At 41.7% G+C, this 20712-nt stretch overlaps 1 protein-coding gene across 13 annotated transcripts in view; it reads left to right on the forward strand.

The window, feature by feature from the left end:
• The window catches only part of HYDIN (HYDIN axonemal central pair apparatus protein), a 421089-nt gene that overhangs the window by 108741 nt on the left and 291636 nt on the right, over positions 1–20712 (forward strand). For all 13 annotated transcript variants that reach the window (XR_011384090.1, XM_051847256.2, XM_051847253.2 and 10 more), the window contains 2 exons: positions 11797–11998; positions 19689–19872. Coding sequence is in view for 12 of the 13 variants with exons in the window: in XM_051847256.2 (XP_051703216.2) it covers positions 11797–11998; positions 19689–19872 (386 nt within the window). In the remaining variant the exon portion in view is untranslated. The remainder of the gene's footprint in view (positions 1–11796; positions 11999–19688; positions 19873–20712) is intronic.

The following is a 20712-nucleotide window of genomic DNA, read 5'->3' on the forward strand; positions in this document are numbered from 1 at the left end:
GAATAACTTCAGTGTCCTGAACAAAGAATGAGCTCTTGCAAGGAAGTTTGGTTTAGCCATTCACTACTATGGTGAATTTAAAAAAAAAAATTATTTACTTATTTGAAAGACATAATTACAGAACGAGAAGGAGAGACTGAGAGAGATCTTCCACCTGCTCATTCACTCCCCAAATGGTCACAATAGCCAGGGTTGGACCAGGCCAAAGCCAAGAGCCAGGAGCTTCCTCTGGGTCTCCCACATGGGTGCAGGGGCCCAAGGACTTGGGCCATCTTCTGCTGCTTTCCCAAGTGTATTGGCAGGGAGCTGGATTGGAAGTGGAGCAGCCAGGACTTGAACCAGTGCCATATGGGAAGCGGGCCTGGCGGGCAGCAGCTTTGCCTCCTATACCAGAACGTTGGCCCCACTACTGTAGTGAATTTGACTCTGCTATGACCCAGGAATGAAAACATTGTTTCCATCAGAAGTTCCCTGGAGAATCTGTGACTTCATGCTGTATTTTACCTCATGCCCTCTGTTGTCTGAAAGTACTGAAACCACAGTTTGGAATGTAGTATGTATACAGCTAGCTTCACATTTTTTTTTTTTTGTAAAATTAGTTTGTTCACAGTTGCTATTACTTGATTGATAGCAGCAAAAGGTAATGAGACCTTCCACAAAATGTATCTTTACCAGGACGTAATAAATGACTGTAGCTAACCTCATCTACCACGATTGCAGCATTCAGCTTCAGAAACCAAAAAGGAGACAAAGTGAGAACAGGAGCTTCTAGGGCACTGAAATGCTGGTCTGGAGGCACTGCATCCTGGGCATCCGTGGTTGGAGTGGCACTTCTGTCGTTCCTCTGAGAAACCCTTTTCAAGATTGTCTTTCCACAAGTGGGTGTGAAATCCAAGTACTTCAGCAGCCTTGGGGATAAGAGAAGAGTTATTGCTTCCTTTGCTCTGTGGATATGATGGTTTTTGGAAGATAGTGGTGATATTAAATGGCTCTCCAAAAAAAAAAAAAAAAAGTAGAAGTAGCTACACTTCTTGAAGGAACACTTTTGCAACTCCAATTGATGACATAGTCTCTCTGACCTCTAGATTTGGACGATTGTTTTAGGGTCTTTTTTTCCTTTAATTATTTTTAGTCAATGAAATATTTAAAATAATCACGAAAGCACAGCATCTGTTATGTTTAACATACCTCAAGTTGTGTGCCATACATATTTCTTTCAGAGGTTTTAATTTTTGGATAAGTAAACAGTTAGATTTGATGCCATTTATTATTTTTATTTTTTTTTATTTTTTTATTTTTTTTGACAGGCAGAGTGGACAGTGAGAGAGAGAGAGACAGAGAGAAAGGTCTTCCTTTGCCGTTGGTTCACCCTCCAATGGCCGCCGCGGCCAGCGCGATGTGGCCGGCGCACCGCGCTGATCCGATGGCAGGAGCCAGGAGCCAGGTGCTTTTCCTGGTCTCCCATGGGGTGCAGGGCCCAAGCACCTGGGCCATCCTCCACTGCACTCCCTGGCCACAGCAGAGGGCTGGCCTGGAAGAGGGGCAACCGGGACAGAATCCGGCGCCCCGACCGGGACTAGAACCCGGTGTGCCGGCGCCGCTAGGCGGAGGATTAGCCTAGTGAGCCGCGGCGCCGGCCTGATGCCATTTAGTTATCCTTTCCTAATCTAATTCCCATATCTTATTCCTTTGAGGAGCTGAGTTGGATGCATTTTAAAAATACTATTCTTACAAATTTACTTGTCCATAACAATATATTTATATTATAATCTCAAAAGTTTTAGATTTCACATAAATGGTATCATCTTTTACGTACCATTTTTTCAACTTTCTTTTTTTCATTCATCATTATGTTTTGAAGACTTAAATATGTAGGTGCACATTGCTCTAATTCATTTTGATGAATGTACCACATTCCAGTAAGTGAAGTGACTACCACTTATCCACTCTCCTACTGAGTACTGAGGCGATTCCCAGTTTGTTGTTGTTGTTGTTGGTTTGTTTGTTTGTTTGTTTGTTTGTTTTTTTGCTATTACCAACACTTCTACATTGAACATTTTTGTGAATTGGTTTCTTTGTGGCACTCTGTGAGATTTTCCCATAGGGAAAATACCTACAAGTGCACTTGCTGAGTCTTAGAGCAGTCTTGTCCTGAACTTCACTGGATGTCAATTGGGTGTACCAATTTATACTTCCACCAGCTGTACATGAAAGTTTTTCTTTTTCCATAACCTCACCAATATATTGCCCAAATGATATTGTCGAGCTGATTTTTGTTTGCTAATCTGAGACTTATGAAATGATATCTTGGTTTTTTTTTTAATTACTAGAACTATCTAGCAGTATTACAAGTTTATGGGAATCCCTACAACTCCTTTTTTACATTAAAGCTTCTGCATGGGTTGTGCATTGCTATGCTCAGAAATTAAACCAATGTTTTGAAAGTAGATATTGAAAGGTCTTGCTTCCATCCTGTCCCATTTACCCTATGCCATTCCCATTTTGTTAGTTTCTTGTGATTTTATACAAATAGATGCAAATATGAATGCATATTCTTATTTTTTCATCCTTACACAAAAATGACATTATATATAAATTGTTCTACATCTTGCTTTTTCCACTTATGTGCATCTGGGAGATCTTTCCTTGTCACTCACTGGGAATTTTTTTTTTCACACCTTCACGGTATTCCACTTTTAGATATAGTACAGGTTGTTAGCCAGCCTTCTCTTGGTGGATACTTTGAATTTTCCCACTCTATTGTAAGTAAGAATAATTTATTAAATTTACATTAAATGCATGCTCTGGCTCACGTTTAGGATAAATTCCTAGAAGTGAGGCTAGAGAATGATGAGTAGCTTTGTCATTTTGATAGATGTTTTGATCTGTGCAACCAGATTTGTCCCATGAGGTTGGGAAGAGTGGTGCCATTTTCTGTTCCCACAACAAATGTGTGCGACTGCCTTTTCCCCCACATTCTTGACAACAAGTTATGTTCTGAAACTTTTCTGACGTAATGTGGAGTGACTTGTGTCTTTGTCTGCATTTCTTTTGTTATGAGTGAAGTTGAGCATGGTTTCATACAGATAGGGCCCCTTTAGATTTCTCTTTTTCCCTGCAGAATTATTCTATTGGATTGTCTTTTTGAGTTCTCAGAGTTATTTATTTATATATTTGTGTATTTAACCCCTTTTTCTTGGATAGGAATTGTAAATATTTTCTCCAATATTTTTTCTCTTGTTCTTTTGCTTATGGAGTTCTTTGGCATGCAGAATTTCCTTTTTAATTTTTATTTAAAATTAAATTTTATGTTTAAAATGTCTTCTTTGGAGGAATCTGGATTTAGAGTCATAGCTATAAAATTTTCCTCTCTGTTAAGTTATGAAGAAGTTCTCCTGTATATTTTTCTACTTTCATGGTTTCAAACTGAATATTTGAATATTTGATTCACTTGACATTTAGTTTGATGTAGGACAGGAGATATATTTTTCCATGAAGCTACAAAGATGTCTGAACACTCACTTTATTTTTCACAAAGTTCATCTTCACACCAATGATGCAGGTGCTGCCTTTATAATATATTAAATTCCTGTATGTACAAGGGCTTTTCAGAAAGTTCATGAACATATTATGAAAAAGCTATGCATGGATTTTATTTTTTTGCACCAAAAATTTATCTTTTAATTCCATTTTCCATGAGCTTTTTGAAGTACCCTTGCATTGATCTGTTCTGATCAGTATTCTATTGGTCTGTCACTTTATGCCCTGGTATTACACTGTTTTAATTACTAAGACTTTATATTTTAATACCATCAGTTTCTTTTTTTTATGAGGTTTACAAAGATTTATTAGAGTCAAAGACCTCCAGCCAGAGCAGCATGGAGGGGGGCTTCCAGGAGAGGAAAAAACCCAAAAGGCCCTGTAGCAATCAGGGTTTTAAGTACAATCTTGGGGACCAAACCCTCAGTTTCTATTTTATGACTTTTTAAAAATGTGTTTTTAATTTTGTCACACTCTTTACAGCATCAATGTCATCTCAGTTTTCTCCTTACATTTATTGCTACATTCATAGATTTCCTATTAGTAAGCCATCATTGCATTTCTGAAATAAACTCTACTTGGTTATGAAGTACCATTCTCTTAAAGTGGTGATATATTATGATTGACAATTATTTAATTAGGATTTTTACATTGATTTTTCAGCAGAACAGTTGGTGTACAGGTTGGCCTATTTTGTTTTATCTTAGTCAGATTATAACAATGTTATACTGAAAAATACATTGTTGAAGAGCTAGTTCTATGAGATTAACAGCACAATAAATACATCAGAAGACAGGATTAGTGAACATGGAAGCATGTCAATAGAAAATACTCATATTGAAGCTCAGCAAGAAACAGAAGGAAAAAAGAGTGAAAAGAAAAAAAAAAGGCAGGGAAAGAATAAAAAGAACAGACAATAAAAGCATGTGGGACAAAATATCCTTTAAAAATTAAGACAAAACATGGGTATCTGCAGGCCAAAAAAAATTTCAAAAAACTGCAGAATTCTTGATGCATGTTATTTTCACATTCATCATATTGAAGAAATGATCCCCATTGTATTTTAGTTTCCATTGTTTCAATTGGAAAGTCAGCTGTGATTCCAACTGATGGTCCTTTGAAGATAATTTTTTTTTAATTTTTAATAGAAAAATTTTATTTAATGAATTTAAATTTTGGAAGTACAACTTTTGGATTATAACAGTCGCTCCCCCATAACCTCCTTCCCACCTGCAAACCATCTCATCTCCTACTCCCTCTCCCATCCCATTCTTCATTAAGATTCATTTTTAATTATCTTTATATACAGAAGATCAGCTTAGTATATACTAAGTAAAGATTTCAACAGATAGCACCCACACAGAAACACAAAGTATAAAGTACTGTTTGAATACTAGCTTGGGCCGGCGCCGCGGCTCAATAGGCTAATCCTCCGCCTAGCGGCGCCGGCACACCCGGTTCTAGTCCCGGTCGGGGCGCCGGATTCTGTCCCGGTTGCCCCTCTTCCAGGCCAGCCCTCTGCTGTGGCCAGGGAGTGCAGTGGAGGATGGCCCAGGTGCTTGGGCCCTGCACCCCATGGGAGACCAGGAAAAGCACCTGGCTCCTGGCTCCTGCCATCGGATCAGCGCGGTGCGCCGGCCGCAGCGCGCCGGCCGCGGCGGCCATTGGAGGGTGAACCAACGGCAAAGGAAGACCTTTCTCTCTGTCTCTCTCTCTCACTGTCCACTCTGTCTGTCAAAAAATAAAAAAAAAAATGAATACTAGCTTTACCATTAATTCTCATAACACATTAAGGACAGAGATCCTACATAGGGAATAAGTGCACAGTGACTCCTGTTGTTGATTTAACAATTGATACTCTTATTTATGATGTCAGTAATCACCCGAGGCTCTTGTCATGAGCTGCCAAGGCTATGGAAGCCTCTTGAGTTCACCAACTCCGACCTTATTTAGACAAGGCCATAATCAAAGTGGAAGTTCTCTCCTCCCTTTAGAGAAAGGTACCTCCTTCTTTGATGGCCCGTTCTTTCCACTGGGATCTCACTCATAGAGATCTTTCATGTAGGTCATGTTTTGCCACAGTCTTGGCTTTCCATGCTGAGAAACTCTCATGGGCTTTTTTTCTTATTCTTTTTTTTTTTTTTTTTTTTGACAGGCAGAGTTAGACAGTGAGAGAGAGAGAAACAGAAAGGCCTTCATTCTGTTGGTTTACCCCCAAAATGGCCGCTACGGCTGGTGTGCTGCAGCTGGCGCACCGTGCCAATCCGAAGCCAGGAGCCAGGTGCTTCCTCCTGGTCTCCCATGCGGGTGCAGGGCCCAAGCACTTGGGCCATCCTCCCCTGCCTTCCCGGGCCACAGCAGAGAGCTGGACTGGAAGAAGAGCAACTGGGACAGAATCTGGCACCCCAACCGGGACTAGAACCCGGGGTGCCAGCGCCACAGGTGGAGGATTAGCCTAGTAAGCCATGGTGCTTGCCTCTCATGGGCTTTTTAGCTAGATATGAATGCCTTAAGGGCTGATTCTGAGGCCAGCATGCTGTTTAGGGCATTTGCCATTCTATGAGTGTGCTGTGTATCTTGCTTCCCATGTTGTGTCATTCTCTCCTTGTTAATTCTATGAACTATCATTAGCAGACACTGGTCTTGTTTATGTGATCCCTTTGACACTTAATCCTATCTTTATGATCAATTATGAACTTAAACTGATCACTTTAACTAGTGAGATGGCATTGGTACATGCTAACTTAATGGGATTTGGAGTCTCCTGGTACATTTCTAGCTCTACCATTAGGGTTAAGTCCGAGTAAGCATGTGCCGAACTGTATGGCTCCTCCCTCTCTTATTCCCACTCTTATTTTTAACAGAGATCATTTTTGAGTTAAATTTAAACACCTAAAATAATTTTGTGTTAATAAAAGTATTCAGCCAATGGTATTAAGTAGAAAAATAAAATAGTAAGCTGTTCCCTGACAGTCAGGACAAGCGCTGATCAAGTCATTGTTTCTCTTAGTGTAAGTTTCACTTCTACATGTTTCCTTTTAGGTGCTCATTTAGTTGTCACAGAGCAAGGAAAATATATAATATTTGTCCCTTTGGGACTGGCTTATTTACTCAGCATGATGTTTTCCAGATTCCTCCATTTTGTTGCAAATGACTGGATTTCATTTTTTTTAACTGATGTGTAGTATTCTATAGAGTACATATCCCATAATTTCTTTATCCAGTCTTCTGTTGATGGTCATTTAGGTTGATTCCAGGTCTTAGCTATTGTGAATTGAGCTGCAATAATAATCGAGGTGCAGATATCTCTTTTATTTGCCAATTTAATTTCCCTTGGGTAGATTCCGAGGAGTGGGATGGCTGGGTCATGTGGTAGGACTATGTTCATCCAAACTGACTTCCGTAGTGGCTTTACCAGTTTGCATTCCCACCAACAGTGGATTAGTGTGCCCTTTTCCCCACATCCTCAGCAGCATCTGTTATTAGTTGATTTCTGTATGTAAGCCATTCTAACCAGGGCAAGGTGAAACCTCATTGTGGTTTTGATTTGCATTTCCCTGATGGCTAGTGATCCTCAACATTTTTTCATGTATCTGTTGGCTGTTTGGATTTCTTCTTTTGAAAAATGTCTATTTAGGCCCTTGGTCCATCTCTTAAGTGGGTTGTTTGTTTTGTTGTTGTGGAGTTTCTTGATCTCTTTGAAGATTCTGGTTATTAATCCTTTATCAGTTGCATAATTTGCAAGTATTTTCTCACATTCTGTTGGTTGCCTTTTCACTTCCCTGACTGTTTCTTTTGCAGTACAGAAACTTCTCAATTTGATGTAATCCCAATTGCTAATTTTGGCTTTGACTGCCTGTGCCTCTGGAATCATTTCCAAGAAGTCTTTGCCAGTACCTATATCTTTTAGGGTTTCTCCAATGTTCTACAATAATTTGATGGTATCAGGTCGTAGATTTAGATCTTTAATCCATGTTGAGTGGATTTTTGTGTAAAGTATAGGTAGGGGTCTTGCTTCATACTTCTGCACATGGAAATCCAGTTTTCCCAGCATCATTTGTGTCCTTGCTCCAGGAATTGGTTTTAGATCCTTGATCAAATATAAGTTGGCTGTAGATGTTTGGATTGATTTCTGGTGTTTCTATTCTGTTCCATTGGTTTACCCATCTGTTTCTGTACCAGCACCATTCTGTTTTGATTTTAACTGCCCCGTAGTATGTCTTGAAATCTGGTATTGTGATACCTCTGGCTTTGTTTTTGTTGTACAAGATTGCTTTAGCTATTCGAGGTCTCCTGTGTCTCCATATGAATTTCAGCATCATTTTTCCAGATCTGAGAAGAATGTCTTTGGTATTTTGATTGGTTTCACATTGAATCTATAAATTGCTTTCAGAAGAATGGACATTTTGATGATATTGATTCTTCCAATCCATGAACATGGAAGATTTTTTCATTTTTTGATATCCTCTTCTATTTCTTTTTTTTTTTAAGTTTTGAAATTCTCATCATAGAGATCTTTGACATCCATGGTTAAGTTTATTCCAAGGTATTTGATTGCTTTTATAGCTATCGTGAATGGGATTGATCTTAGAAGTTCTTTCTCAGCCATGGCATTACCTGTGTATACAAAGGCTGTTGATTTTTGTGCATTGATTTTATATCCTGCTACTTTGCCATACTCTTCTATGAGTTCCAATAGTCTCTTAGTAGAGTTCTTTGGATCCCCTAAGTAAAGAATCATACCAACTGCAAAGAGGGATAGTTTGACTTCTTCCTTCCCAATTTATATCCCTTTAATTTCCTTTTCTTGCCTAATGGCTCTGGCTAAAACTTCCAGAACTATATTGAATAGCAGTGGTGAGAGTGGGCATCCCTGTCTGGTACCAGATCTCAGTGGAAATGCTTCCAGCTTTTCCCCATTCAATTGGATGCTGGCCATTGGTTTTTCATAAATTGCCTTGATTGTGTTGAGGGGTGTTCCTTCTATACCCAATTTGCTTAGAGTTTTCATCATGAAAGGGTGTTGTATTTTATCAAATGCTTTCTCTGCATCTATTGAGATAATCATATGGTTTTTCTTCTGCAGTTTGTTAATGTGGTGTATCACATTGATTTGCAAACATTGAATCATCCCTGCATACCAGGGATAAATCCCACTTGGTCTGGGTGGATGATATTTCTGATGTGTTGTTGAATTCTATTGGCCAGAATTTTATTGAGGATTTTTGTGTTTTTGTTCATTAGAGAAATTGGTCTGCAATTCCCTTTCTCTGCTGCATCTTTTTCAGGTTTAGGAATTAAAGTGATGCTGGCTATGTAAAAAGAATTTGGGAGGATTCCTTCTCTCTCAATTGTTTTGAATAGTTTGAGAAGAATTGGGGTTAGTTCTTCTTTAAATGTCTGATAGAATTCAGCAGTGAATCCATCTGGTCCTGGGCTTTTCTTTGTTGGGAGGGCCTTTATTACTGATTCAATTTCTGACTTGGTTATGGGTTGTTTAGGTTTTCTATGTCTTCATGGTTCAATTTAGGTAGGATGTACGTGTCTAGGAATCTATCCATTTCTGCTAGATTTCCCAGTTTTTTGGCATACAACTCTTTGTAGTAATTTCTGATGACTCTTTTTATTTCTGTGGTGTCTGTTGTTACATTCCCTTTTTCATCTCTAATTTTATTAACTTGAGTCTTCTCTCTCCTTTTTTTGGTTAGTTGGGCCAACGTTGTGTCAATTTTGTTAATTTTTCAAAAAATCAGCTCTTCGTTTTGCTGATCTTTTGTAATTTTTTAATTTAATTTTGTTGATTTCTTCTCTAGTTTGAATTATGTCTCTTCTACTAGCTTTGGGTTTGGTTTGCTGTAGTTTTTCTAGATCTTTGAGATGCATTGAAAGCTCATTTATTTGGTGCCTTTCCAATTTCTTGATGTAAGCACCTATTGTTTTAAATTTTCCTTTTAACACTGCTTTTGCTGTATCCCATAAGTTTTGATATGTTGTGTTGTTATCTTCATTTGTTCCCAGAAGTTTTTTGATTTCTCTTTTGGTTTCTTCTGTGACCCACTGTTCATTCAGGAGCATGTTGTTCAGTCTCTATGGATTTGTGTATGTACTAGAGATTCCTGAGTTGCTGATTTCCAGCTTCATTCCATTGTAGTCTGAGAAGATGCATGGTATGATTTTGATTTTTTTTTTAATTTGCTGAGATTTGCTTTATTTCCTAACATGTGGTCAATCCTAGATAAAGTTCCATGTACTGCTAAGAAGAATGTGTGTTCTACAACTGTAAGATGAAAAGATCTTTGAAGATAATCTGCCTTTTTTCTCTGGCTGCATGTAGAATTTTGTCTCTGGTTTTCTTTAGTTTCACTATAATATATTTAGGTATGGATTTCTTTTAATTTATCTCAGCAGGCTTTCTGAAATGTGAGTTGATGTTTTTAATTCTCAAAAATTCTCAGCCATTATATTTTGAAATATTGTCTTTCCTTCATTTCACTTTCCTTTCCTTCTGAGTTTACAATTAAACACTTTAAGATCTTCTCAGTCCTTCTGTTTGTCTCTTTTTAAAAGGTTTATGTATTTATTTGCTTGTTCACTCTGCAAATGACTGCTACAGCCCAACCTAGGCCAGGAGCCAGGAACTCCATCCTGGTCTCCCAAGTGTGAGCATGTGTTTTTGTTGTTTTTTATTTGAGAGGCAGAGAGACACACAGAGAAATATCCCATGTAATGGTTCACTTCCCAAATTCCTGCAACCACGAGGACTGGGCCAGACCTTAGACGGGAGCCAGTGACTCAGTCAAGGTCCCTCACATGGCTGGCAGGGACCAAAGCCCTTGAGCCATTACCTGCAGCCTCCCAGAGTGCACGTTGGCAGGAAGTTAGAATTGAGAGTGAAGCCTGAACTCGAACCCAGGTACTCCGACATGGGACTCAGGTATCCCAGACAGTCTTTTTTTTTTTTTTTTTTTTTTTTTTTAAGATTTGTTTTGGCCGGCGCCGCGGCTCACTAGGCTAATCCTCCGCCTAGCGGCGCCGGCACACCCGGTTCTAGTCCCGGTCGGGGCGCCGGATTCTGTCCCGGTTGTCCCTCTTCCAAGCCAGCCCTCTGCTGTGGCCAGGGAGTGCAGTGGAGGATGGCCCAGGTGCTTGGGCCCTGCACCCCATGGGAGACCAGGAAAAGCACCTGGCTCCTGGCTCCTGCCATCGGATCAGCGCGGTGCGCCGGCCGCAGCGCGCCGGCCGCGGCGGCCATTGGAGGGTGAACCAACGGCAAAGGAAGACCTTTCTCTCTGTCTCTCTCTCTCACTGTCCACTCTGCCTGTCAAAAAAAAAATTAAAAAAAAAAAAAGATTTGTTTTATTTATTTGAAAGACAGAGTTACAGAGAAAGGTAGAGACAGAGAGTGAAGTCTTCCATCCGCTGGTTCAATCTCCAGATGGCAACAATGGCCGGAGCTGCACCAATCTGAAGCCAGGAGACAGGAGCCAGGAGTCTCTTCTGGGTCTCCCACATGGGTGCAGGGGCCCAAGGACTTGAGCCATCTTCTGCTGCTTTCCAGGGCCACAGCAGAGAGCCAGATGGGAAGAGGAGCAGCTGGGACTAGAACCGGCGCCCATATGGGATGCTGGTGCTTCAGGCCAGGGCTTTAACACTCTACGCCACATCACTGGCCTCCAGACAGTCTTAATTCTATATAAATGCATTTCCTGTTTTGTTTTAATTGTGATTGTTTAGGGATTTGGTTCCATTTAAAAAGTCAGTTTTCTGTTTTTGGAGTTCTTGAATCTTCCTTCCTGACCCCGGTTCCAGATTGGACTTAAATCTTCTCAAGCTTGGCAGCTCTTCCCAGGTATACGTGGTACAGTCATTTTAAGAATGAGGAATGCAGCCCCTGCATGGGCTGAAGATGAGGCTTATGGTTGTAATCCTAGAACTCATTTGCCCTCCTGGTCAGACTGTAGGATTGAAAACTGTTTGTGAAGAAGAAAACATCTTGGAGCATCCCCTGCAGCCATGCATATTTTATGTATTTCTTACAACACCAAGCAACATCACTGCTTTTTCTACAACTGCTTCAAGAATATGTTTGCTGATCCTGTCTCATCTCTGGCTTGATTGGGGAAGTGGGTGGTCAGAGAAAAGCAATGCCTAATCTTGTGCAATATTCCCTAAGTTCAGCTTGGGTGGGGGGAAGTAGCCTAGAAGTATCATCCTAGAATAAATCTTAAAGTGTGTTTGTACTTTATTAATTCCTAGGTGAAAAGGTGTTCGTATCTCTCTATGGAGCTGCCATGGACTTGAATATAAGGTTGGATAAGAATTTTTTGACCATCGAGAAAACCTACATAACTCTATCCAGTCAGCGAACTGTAACGATTCACAACCGCAGTAACATCATTGCCCATTTCCAGTGGAAGGTATTTGCTACCCAGGAAGAGGAGGAAAGAGAAAAGTATAGGTTTGTAACAAAAATCATTCCTATGCAGTCATTTGGGGGGAACGTAAAACTCGGTGATTATGGAAAATCAGTGACGTTTGTCACAAGTTTTTGACCAGCTCAGTTTTAAATTGTTATACCTCAGTCCCAGTGTATGATGTACTTTTGTAGAGGCGCATATAAAGAATCTGAGCTGAGCTTTGTGGAACAGAATATTGTCCATCCCGTTATCCTTACCCTGGTTAGAACAGCAGTAACGGAGCACCTAGATTTTAAAGACTGGAAATACATCTTTCCTTACTGTTCTTTCAAAGCTAATCTGCATGTCTGTTTCTTCTTATAACTTTATCAAGTTTGATCAGTTTTCATGAAGTGTTTCTAAAAATAGTCTCTTTTGGATTGGCATCAATGTAGAACATCTTTTCAGTTAAAAGATATTTCCAAAAAATATGAAGAATGAGCAAAATGAAAGGCTTCAATATAATGGCTTTTATAGTCTTGGTTTTAGTAGTATTGTTCAATCCCTGCAAACCATGTAATTTAATAATGATTTCTTATTCGTATCACTAACCATCTGCTTTTTTAAAATGATACTTCAGGCAGTGGCGAAAATTAATAAAACGTGAAACCAAAATGTTTTAACTAATCTCATCACTGTTACATTTTGAATATTCCTTTTTACTGAATACACCCATGCCTCTTTTAAACTCGATTTTCATTTGATCTTCTCCCAGCCTCCCTAAATTAACACTTTTGCTGCTTTCATTGGAATTTATTTCAACCTTTTTACTTGCCTCTCCGTTTTCATTAAAGATTAGCCCTGGGAAGCTTCAAAGCTTTGTTTAAAACCAAGTTAGTGTGGGATAAAAATAAAAGTCTTAGGTGCTTGGAAACCAGGCAGAAATCCCCCAGTGTGCTCTTCCTAATTGAATCAGAAGGAGCCATGACAATGACAGGACACAGTGGGCCAGAGGCTTTGTCATTCAGACAATGAGCTTTAATCACTGGATCACCACTGTGCCATCTCTAAAAAGGGAGAAAAGAAAATCCTTTCCTGCCTACAAACTTCATTTGGCCTCATAGCATGGAAATGTCAGTGGCTCAAAAAAGCAGCTGTTCACTCCCTGGTTCATCTGTCATGATACTCCAGCCAATGTGTGCTTACCAGTGATAAGACTCACCTAAACATGCTTATAGCTAACATGAAAGAGTGGGCACAACAAAGAAGGTGAAGTAGTATTTCAGTGTTGCGTGTGTCCTGTGAGCGTAGGTTATAAGGAACACCAGCTTTACCTTCAGCCATGTCTCCGTGTTGGACTCTACACACAGCATGTGACTGATGCCATGCCAGTGACCACAAAGGAAGTTAATTTCAGCAAACTGAAAAAACAAAGCAAATTGTTATTCGAGATGCTAAACCATACTGAATATAGTCTCAGCCACACGTGAATGGCCATTTATTTCCTTCTTCTTCCCCATCACTTCGCCTCCCCAGCACTCCAAACCCCTGTCTCTTTCATGTTGTCTTTGCACTTGTATTTCTGTTGCATTGCCTCTCTTTTACTATCTCTCTTGATCTTTCTGGCATTTTTTTTTTGTAACAAGAGACAGCATAGCATAGCATTTACAGAACCATAACTGGGAGTCTGCCTTTATCATCTAGGATCATGTCCCTCTCCTAAACAATAAACTCGGAAAGGAGCTTCAGGTGGTTGAAGGAGAATGCCTGCCTTTTTCACTTTGGGTGACACACAGCAGCACAGCTCCTGTCTTCTCACACTGGGCTGATGAATCTAAGTAAAGACTCTGTTGAAGGCCAGGCATTTGACACAGCAGTTACGTCACCACTTGAAGTGCCTGTGTCCCATAGCAGGGTGCCTGGGTTCGAGTCCATGCTCCTCCTCAAATGCCAGCTCTCTGCTAATGTGCACCCTAGGAGGCGGTAAGTAATGGCTCAGGTACTTGGGTTCCTGCCTCCCTTGTGGAACCCTGCATTGAACTTCTAACTTCTAGCTTCAGCCTGGCCCCGCCTTGGCATTTGGGGAATGAAACAGCAGGTAGAAGAGCTCTGTCTGTCTGTCTGTCTGTCTCTCCCCATCTGTCTGTCCCTCTGCCTTTCAAATAAATTGTTTAAAACATTATACAGAGTCTATTGAATGCACTGCCCTTTGCTTTTTTCCTTCTCGTCTCCTGAGTGCTAGACACCCAGGGCAAGAGGGGAAATGGATGCCATTCTGCCTGACTTCTCAGTTGACTGGAGTACCTCTTCTCTCTGTTCCTCTCTTGTTCCTGCGTCTGTCCCCCAAGCAAGTCTCATGTTCATTTTACCAGCTGTGGGTTCTTGTCCTTGAAGTCAGTGCCATGAAATGCTCCCTCGCCGAACGCAAGGCAAGGACAGAGCTGGTTACACGTTACTAAACATTTAGCTCCTGTCTGCAGAGCTGCCCCTCTGCTGGCAGCCCTGCTCTTGCTGTGGGTATAGCCCCCTCCTCCTCCACGTCACAGATTCTCACACGGTGTTCCAGGTCCGCCGTCAGAGGCAAATGAAGCAGAATACTCTTTGACAACTTGTTTGTGGGCAGAAGTTTGCCCAGCCCTGAGAAGCAGCAGCAAGAGCTTTAGCTGACGGGATGAGCCCTCCCCTGAGCCCCCTGCAAGGCCTGTGCAGAATCGCGGAACTGTCTTCCCTGGGGTGGACTTGCTTGCTCACGATGGTAAGCTGCCGCTTCCTTTTCTCCATTCCATTCGGCAGTCTCCGTAATTAAAAGTGCAGAGAGAAAGGTCAGTGTTGGCCTGGGAAGAACTTGTTCTGAATTGGCTGATTCGCATTTCTGGAGACTCAGACTTCCCCCAGTTCCCCGAGTGTCAGAGACTGAACCTCAGGGTAGACGAGCAGGCGAGACTCAGGAGCCTGCCTGGAGCTCTGCGGCGATAACACGGTCCTGAGGCATTCATCTGCTGGTACGGAGAGGTACTCAAAGTCCCTTGGAAAATGCTGATGACTGATCAGTACCCCGACTCCTGTTCCAGCCATCTGCGTTTCTTGTCCTCCAGCACCTTGATGAGCCACGGTTGTGCTGTGTCTTCTCCCACTGGAGAAGTTTCAGCTCCGTGGGGTCCTCTACCCTCTCGGCAGTTTATCATCTCGGTTCCAGGAAGGATGGCCGTCCTCCCTCCCTCCCTCGGTGTGCTAAGGTGAACCTCAGGACACCCGTCCACGTCCGTGCACACGGGGCTGTGTCTAGGCTCCAGACTTGGCAATGAAGATGCCCGCCCCCTTGGAAGAAGTTCTGGGCTTCCCCACCCCCCATTCTTTGTTTCAGCTTTAGAATCAGAGACAGGGAGGGACCTTCAAAAAACTCTCTTTGCGTTCTCTTTCCTTCTTGATATTTATCTGGAACTTGCAGAGAAATTAATCTCTTCAGAAATAGATTGCAGTCATGCTTACTTTCCCCCTCAGCCTCGTCCTGAGGGATTTTAAGACAGTCCGCAGATTCTTCAATACGCATTCTCATCACGTTTACTGTATTCAGAGACTCCGCATGAGCTTTTAAGGATTTCTGCTCCCTGTTTCTCCAGCAAGGTCATGGCCAGCATCCCAATAGCAGGTGGCTCTAATTCTCGATTTACTCTTACAAACACTCCTAGAATCCTCAGTGGGGCTCCTGCAAAGTGGCCAGTATGGATTTATTTCACAACATTTAGGTAAAGGAAATTGTTGGTTTCTCTAAATAAATCAGTTTTAATTGGGCTTTAGGCCTGCCACTGGGTCATAATAAATCTGTCAGTTGTGTTTGGAAGCCCCTTCTTTTCCCTGAGGTCATATCAGAATCTGAAGACTAATGTGGTACCTGGTAAACAGCAGGAGGACCTCCGTGCTCAGTTTATAGCAGTTATCACTGAGTTTCTCTCTGTCTAGGGTCACATGATCCGTTTGAAGGTGAATGGCTCCATTTGTTTCATGCCAGCTGTGTACGAAGGTATTTTTCCCAGCTCTAAAGGCTGTGACTCCTAGATTTTCTAATCTCCTCAGCGTCTAGTTACCACCCCTTGTGTGTAAGGGATCAGGGTTCAGGCCTCATGCACCCTAAAATAAGGGAGCATTACTTACTCAGTCCTACTGCACCTGAGGCTCAAACCTTTCCCACTGGCTGTGGTCCATTGACTGGTATTTGATGGCTGAACATTAATGGATATTGGTAGCTACCAGATCACTTATGCACCTGCATGGGAGACCAGGAGGAAGCACTGGCTTCTGGCTTCTGATTGGCGCAGTTCCAGCCATTGTGGCCATTTGGGGAGTGAACCAGCAGAGGGAAGACCTTTCTCTCTGTCTCTCCCTCTCACTGTAACTCTACCTCTCAAATAAAATATTTTTTAAAAAATTTTAAAAATGATTTAAGGCCACAGTTTTAGTGAAAGAGATGCTGGTCTGATGTTGTACTCAGTGGTAAGAGGCCTCCCCCTCTGTAAAACAGAACTACCCCCTGAGTATAAGAAACTGACTGTTAGCAGGACAAAATGGCAAATGCGTAGGCTGGGTAAGTTCAGCCAGCTGCAGGTGTTGTTGCGTATTTCCTCCTTGGCCTCCCAGTCCTGGCTTCTCTCTACCATCAGAGAGCAAAGAGAAAGATACCAGCACATTCTTCCTGCTCTTTGCCTCCTACTGGTTGTTGCTGATTGGGAGTCTCAGTAGCACGGAGAAGAGCAGCCGTTTGGGAATTTTGTTTTGTTCTCCTATTTTTCCAGTGCAAGCATTGAGTTACTCATGCTCCTCAATTCAGGGCGTATTATCATCCTTGATCCACAGAAGGCATCTCATTCTTTTCATCACATACACCACTTCTGTTAACTCCCCAAACACACCATTCTGATATTTTAATGTATGTCTTTTACTGTTGAATCTGTTCTTGTAAAATGTATATTGGTTTGCAAGATGGATGGATGTCATATTTTGTGTTCGGTTTTCTCTTTTTGTCATTAGGTTCTGTTTTGGATCCATTCAGTGTTGCTGCAGGTATATCTGGTCTGCAGCCTCTGGCAGCTGCAGGCTCCTTCCTGTTGTGCAACTCCCACGCTTTACCTACGTCTTCCTCCAGGGACGGCATCCAAGGGCTCATGCTGATGTTTACATACTAGGCAACCCTGGAAAAATCTGTATTGCATCAGTCTGAGAACTGATTAACACTTAATTTTTAAAATGATCCAATTTCTGTTTTAAAAATGAGTACATTGCAAACTTTAGCAAAACTTGTGAATTTAGCAAAACTTGTGAATTTAGCAAAATTTGGAAAATAAAGAAAAAGCAAAAAGGTGAAAGTAAAAGCCAGTTGTAATCTTACAATCCAGACAAAGCCACTAATACTATTTTAGATTCTTTAAATATATTCTTTTCCCACTAAGTATATTTTTTCTTTGCTTTTGTTTTTATGTAAAAATTGAGACTACTCTGTACATTGCATTTTAAATTTTTTATTTAAATATCTATTTGTTTATTTGAAAGTAGGGTGGGGGAGAGAGTGATATCTCCTATCTGCTGGCTCACTCTCCAAATGCCTGCAACAGCTCAGCATATGCTATACATTACATTTTATTACCTGCCTTTTTATATTCAGATATTTCAGACATTTGGGGGCAGTCATTTGGCCTTGTGATTTAAGATGTCCACATCACATATCAAAGTACCTGAGTTCAGTTTTCATTCCAGCTTCTGATTCCAGCTTCCTGCCCTTGCAGACCCTGGGAGACAGCACGTGATGGCTCCCGTGTTTGGGTCCCTGCCACTGACCTGGGAGAAACAAACTGAGTTCTTGGTTCCTGGCTCCAACCCTTCCCCCGCCCAGCCTTTGTTGGTGGACATTTGGGGAATGAACAAATAGACTGCAAATCAATCTCTCTTATGTGTGTTCTCTCTCGCTCTCTCTCACTCTCTTCTCCCTGCCTCCCAAATAAATAAATTAAATTTGTAAAAATACTGCAGTCATTTAAAAGTGCTATGAAATATTTTTCCTTACTATAATTTCAATAAGTGCTTATTATTCTGTTGATATAGAAGCATATTAGGAGCATAGTAGGAGACAAGGTAACTTACTGGCCAGCATCAGAGAATTCAAACTACAAGAGACCCAGTTGGCAATCCAGTCTCCATCTTTCAGCTGTGTGAGCTAAAGCAAGTTAATTAATCTTTCTGAGCCTTTGTTTAATGATCTGTAAAATGGGAATGATGTTAATAATAGTAATTACCTCATATGGTAGCTATGCGTATTAAATCACATGATGCATGTGAGGAGTTTGGCAAATGCCCAATAACTAATGTTTAATCAATCTGTCATTTTCTAACATCAGATTTACTCACTTTGATGTCAGTCCAGCACTTTAATAAACATCTTTGTAGCTGCATCTTTGTTTACAACCATGATTATTTCTTAGGATTTATTCCTTGCTAGTGAAATTTATTGTTTCCAAGGGTACATAATTTATAAGTCTCTCAGATAAGTATCAAATAACAAAATAAAAAGAAATAGACTCCTTTCTTTCTGCAGACTGAGCCGTCTTTAATTTGCCCTGCTCTGCCCAGCAGTGTGGAGGGACTAGTGCAGATCGCCTTGGACGCTGCTTCCCACACAGCAATAAAAAGGAAGCACAGAGCGCTTTCTTGCTCGGAACTAGAACAACTGATCCCATTTCCTTGACTTCTTTATGTTTTGTAACCTGAATGCTCATTAAATGGAGATATTTGACAATCCCAAGCATAGGAAAATGAGTTAGAAAATGAGCTGGGCCAGAGACAGGAATTCGACAACTTAGGCTCCCACTCTGCATACACGCTGCTCAGTAATTTGTTTGTCACCACTGGTAAATGAGGACAATGCTGGGGGAAATGGTCATTTGTTCCGGAGAAAGGGGCACACAGTTCCTGTGAGGGCTGGGGCAGGGCTGCCCCTTTAATACCGTGATGGATGTTAGAGCTGGGAAAGCGGGTGAGGAGGGGTCTTTAGGTACAGCTTGAACATTTCATGAGCTTGACAGGTTGGTAGTTGCCTGTGGTTGACACAGGAAGAAAACTGGTATTTATGGAGTGCTTGTTTTGTCCTGAGAACTGTGCCAGGTCCTTAATCATATTTAACCCGAACACATCTTTCTCATGGACAGACTCCTAGTGTCTCTGTTTTACAGAGGAAAGTTCCAACCCTTAGAAAAACCAAGCACCTTCCAAAGTCACAGAGCTAGTAGACAGATCATAGAATCAGTATCCAAGCCCAGTTCTTGCCAGCTCCAGATTCTATTTTCTAGGAAACTGTCAGATAAGAAAGAATTAAAATTAAGCAAGTTTAAAAGGCACCAACTCAGCATTGCAGTGTTAGAGGCAGGGTAGATGTCAAACATTTAGAAAACATAATCACCTAAAAGAAAATATCTGTCCAGATATGCATCGGGGCTCAGGAGCAAGAAACAAGTAGGAATGGAATCTGGGTGGGACTTCTTGAAGGGGTTCACTACAGAAGAGCAGGCTGCAGCTCTGAGACATCTGAGGACTGAGAGCATCCATCCAGCCAACCAGCATGTCAGACTCAGAGCAAGGAGGGTGCCCCCCGAGGGTGACAGGTGGTGAGGACATTTCCAGGAGGATGGAGGGGGGGAGGCGCGTCCCTTTACAGAGTTCTTCATGGAAATACCAACATGAGGCTCACCTTTCCTGTATCTGCTTTAGGAGATGTGATGATCTGATCAAGGAGGAAAAGAAAGAGACCGACATGTTCCTTGAAGAGTGCATTGTTGATCCTTCGCTCAGAGAACGTCTTTCCATCCTCTCCCGCACCTTCAAGAATCAGAGGAGGCTGGTCCAGGAAGACAGCATGTTCTTCCTGAACAACATTTTCACGGTCGATCCCCTGGTGAGCACATAAGTAAAATCTGACCACACAGTTAAGCGTCAGTGGGAGTTGAGGGCTTGTTTTGATGAGAGTACTCTGGGACTGATGTAGTGGGCTTTGAGAGCGAAGATGCCGTCGTCCATAGAGTCTGATCATCGTCATGAGACACTCAGTGAATGCCAGTGGTAAGAGTGCCCCTAGATCACGTTTATAGGTCACGCTTTCTATACACCAGTCACGGCATTAACCACCTGACGTGGATTAACCAGTTTATCTCATTTGTATGTCTGTTGTCTGATAAAAAGTCTACAAGATGGAATTAAAACCCCAATCTGCAGATGAGGAAATCAAGCCTTAGAGAAACTCCATTGCTTGCTGAAGGCCAAACAGCTGGCATCTGTAATTAGAAATTCATCCCTGATTAGCCTGATGGTAGAACAGGATTTCTCAGCCTCAGCACCAGTGACTTCTGGGGCTGGATAATTCTTTGTCCTATTCATTGTCGGGCATTTAATTCCATCCTTTACCTTTACCTACTGGGTATCAGTGTGACAGCTAAAACTGTCTGCACACACTGGGTCAAGAACTGCATTGTCCTGATTTCACTCAGTATGTATGTACTGACCGCTTGACCTGTACTGGGCAGTGTGTGCGAGGCAAGCACTGAGAAGTGAAACTTGGTTCCTGACCTCATGGTCACATCCAGTGAGAGCTGCCCCAGAATCCGAATGGGGTCTGACTCCAGGCTGGCTCGGTAACCACTCGGCACGGCTGCTTTAAATGAAAACAGCTAGCAGCTTGTACATTCACCGCGTGACAGGTGCTATGCTGTGAGCTTTCCGTGTATTATCTCATACATGG

This window comes from Oryctolagus cuniculus, chromosome 18 (assembly GCF_964237555.1).
Source record: "Oryctolagus cuniculus chromosome 18, mOryCun1.1, whole genome shotgun sequence".
Classification (NCBI taxonomy): Eukaryota; Metazoa; Chordata; class Mammalia; order Lagomorpha; family Leporidae; genus Oryctolagus; species Oryctolagus cuniculus.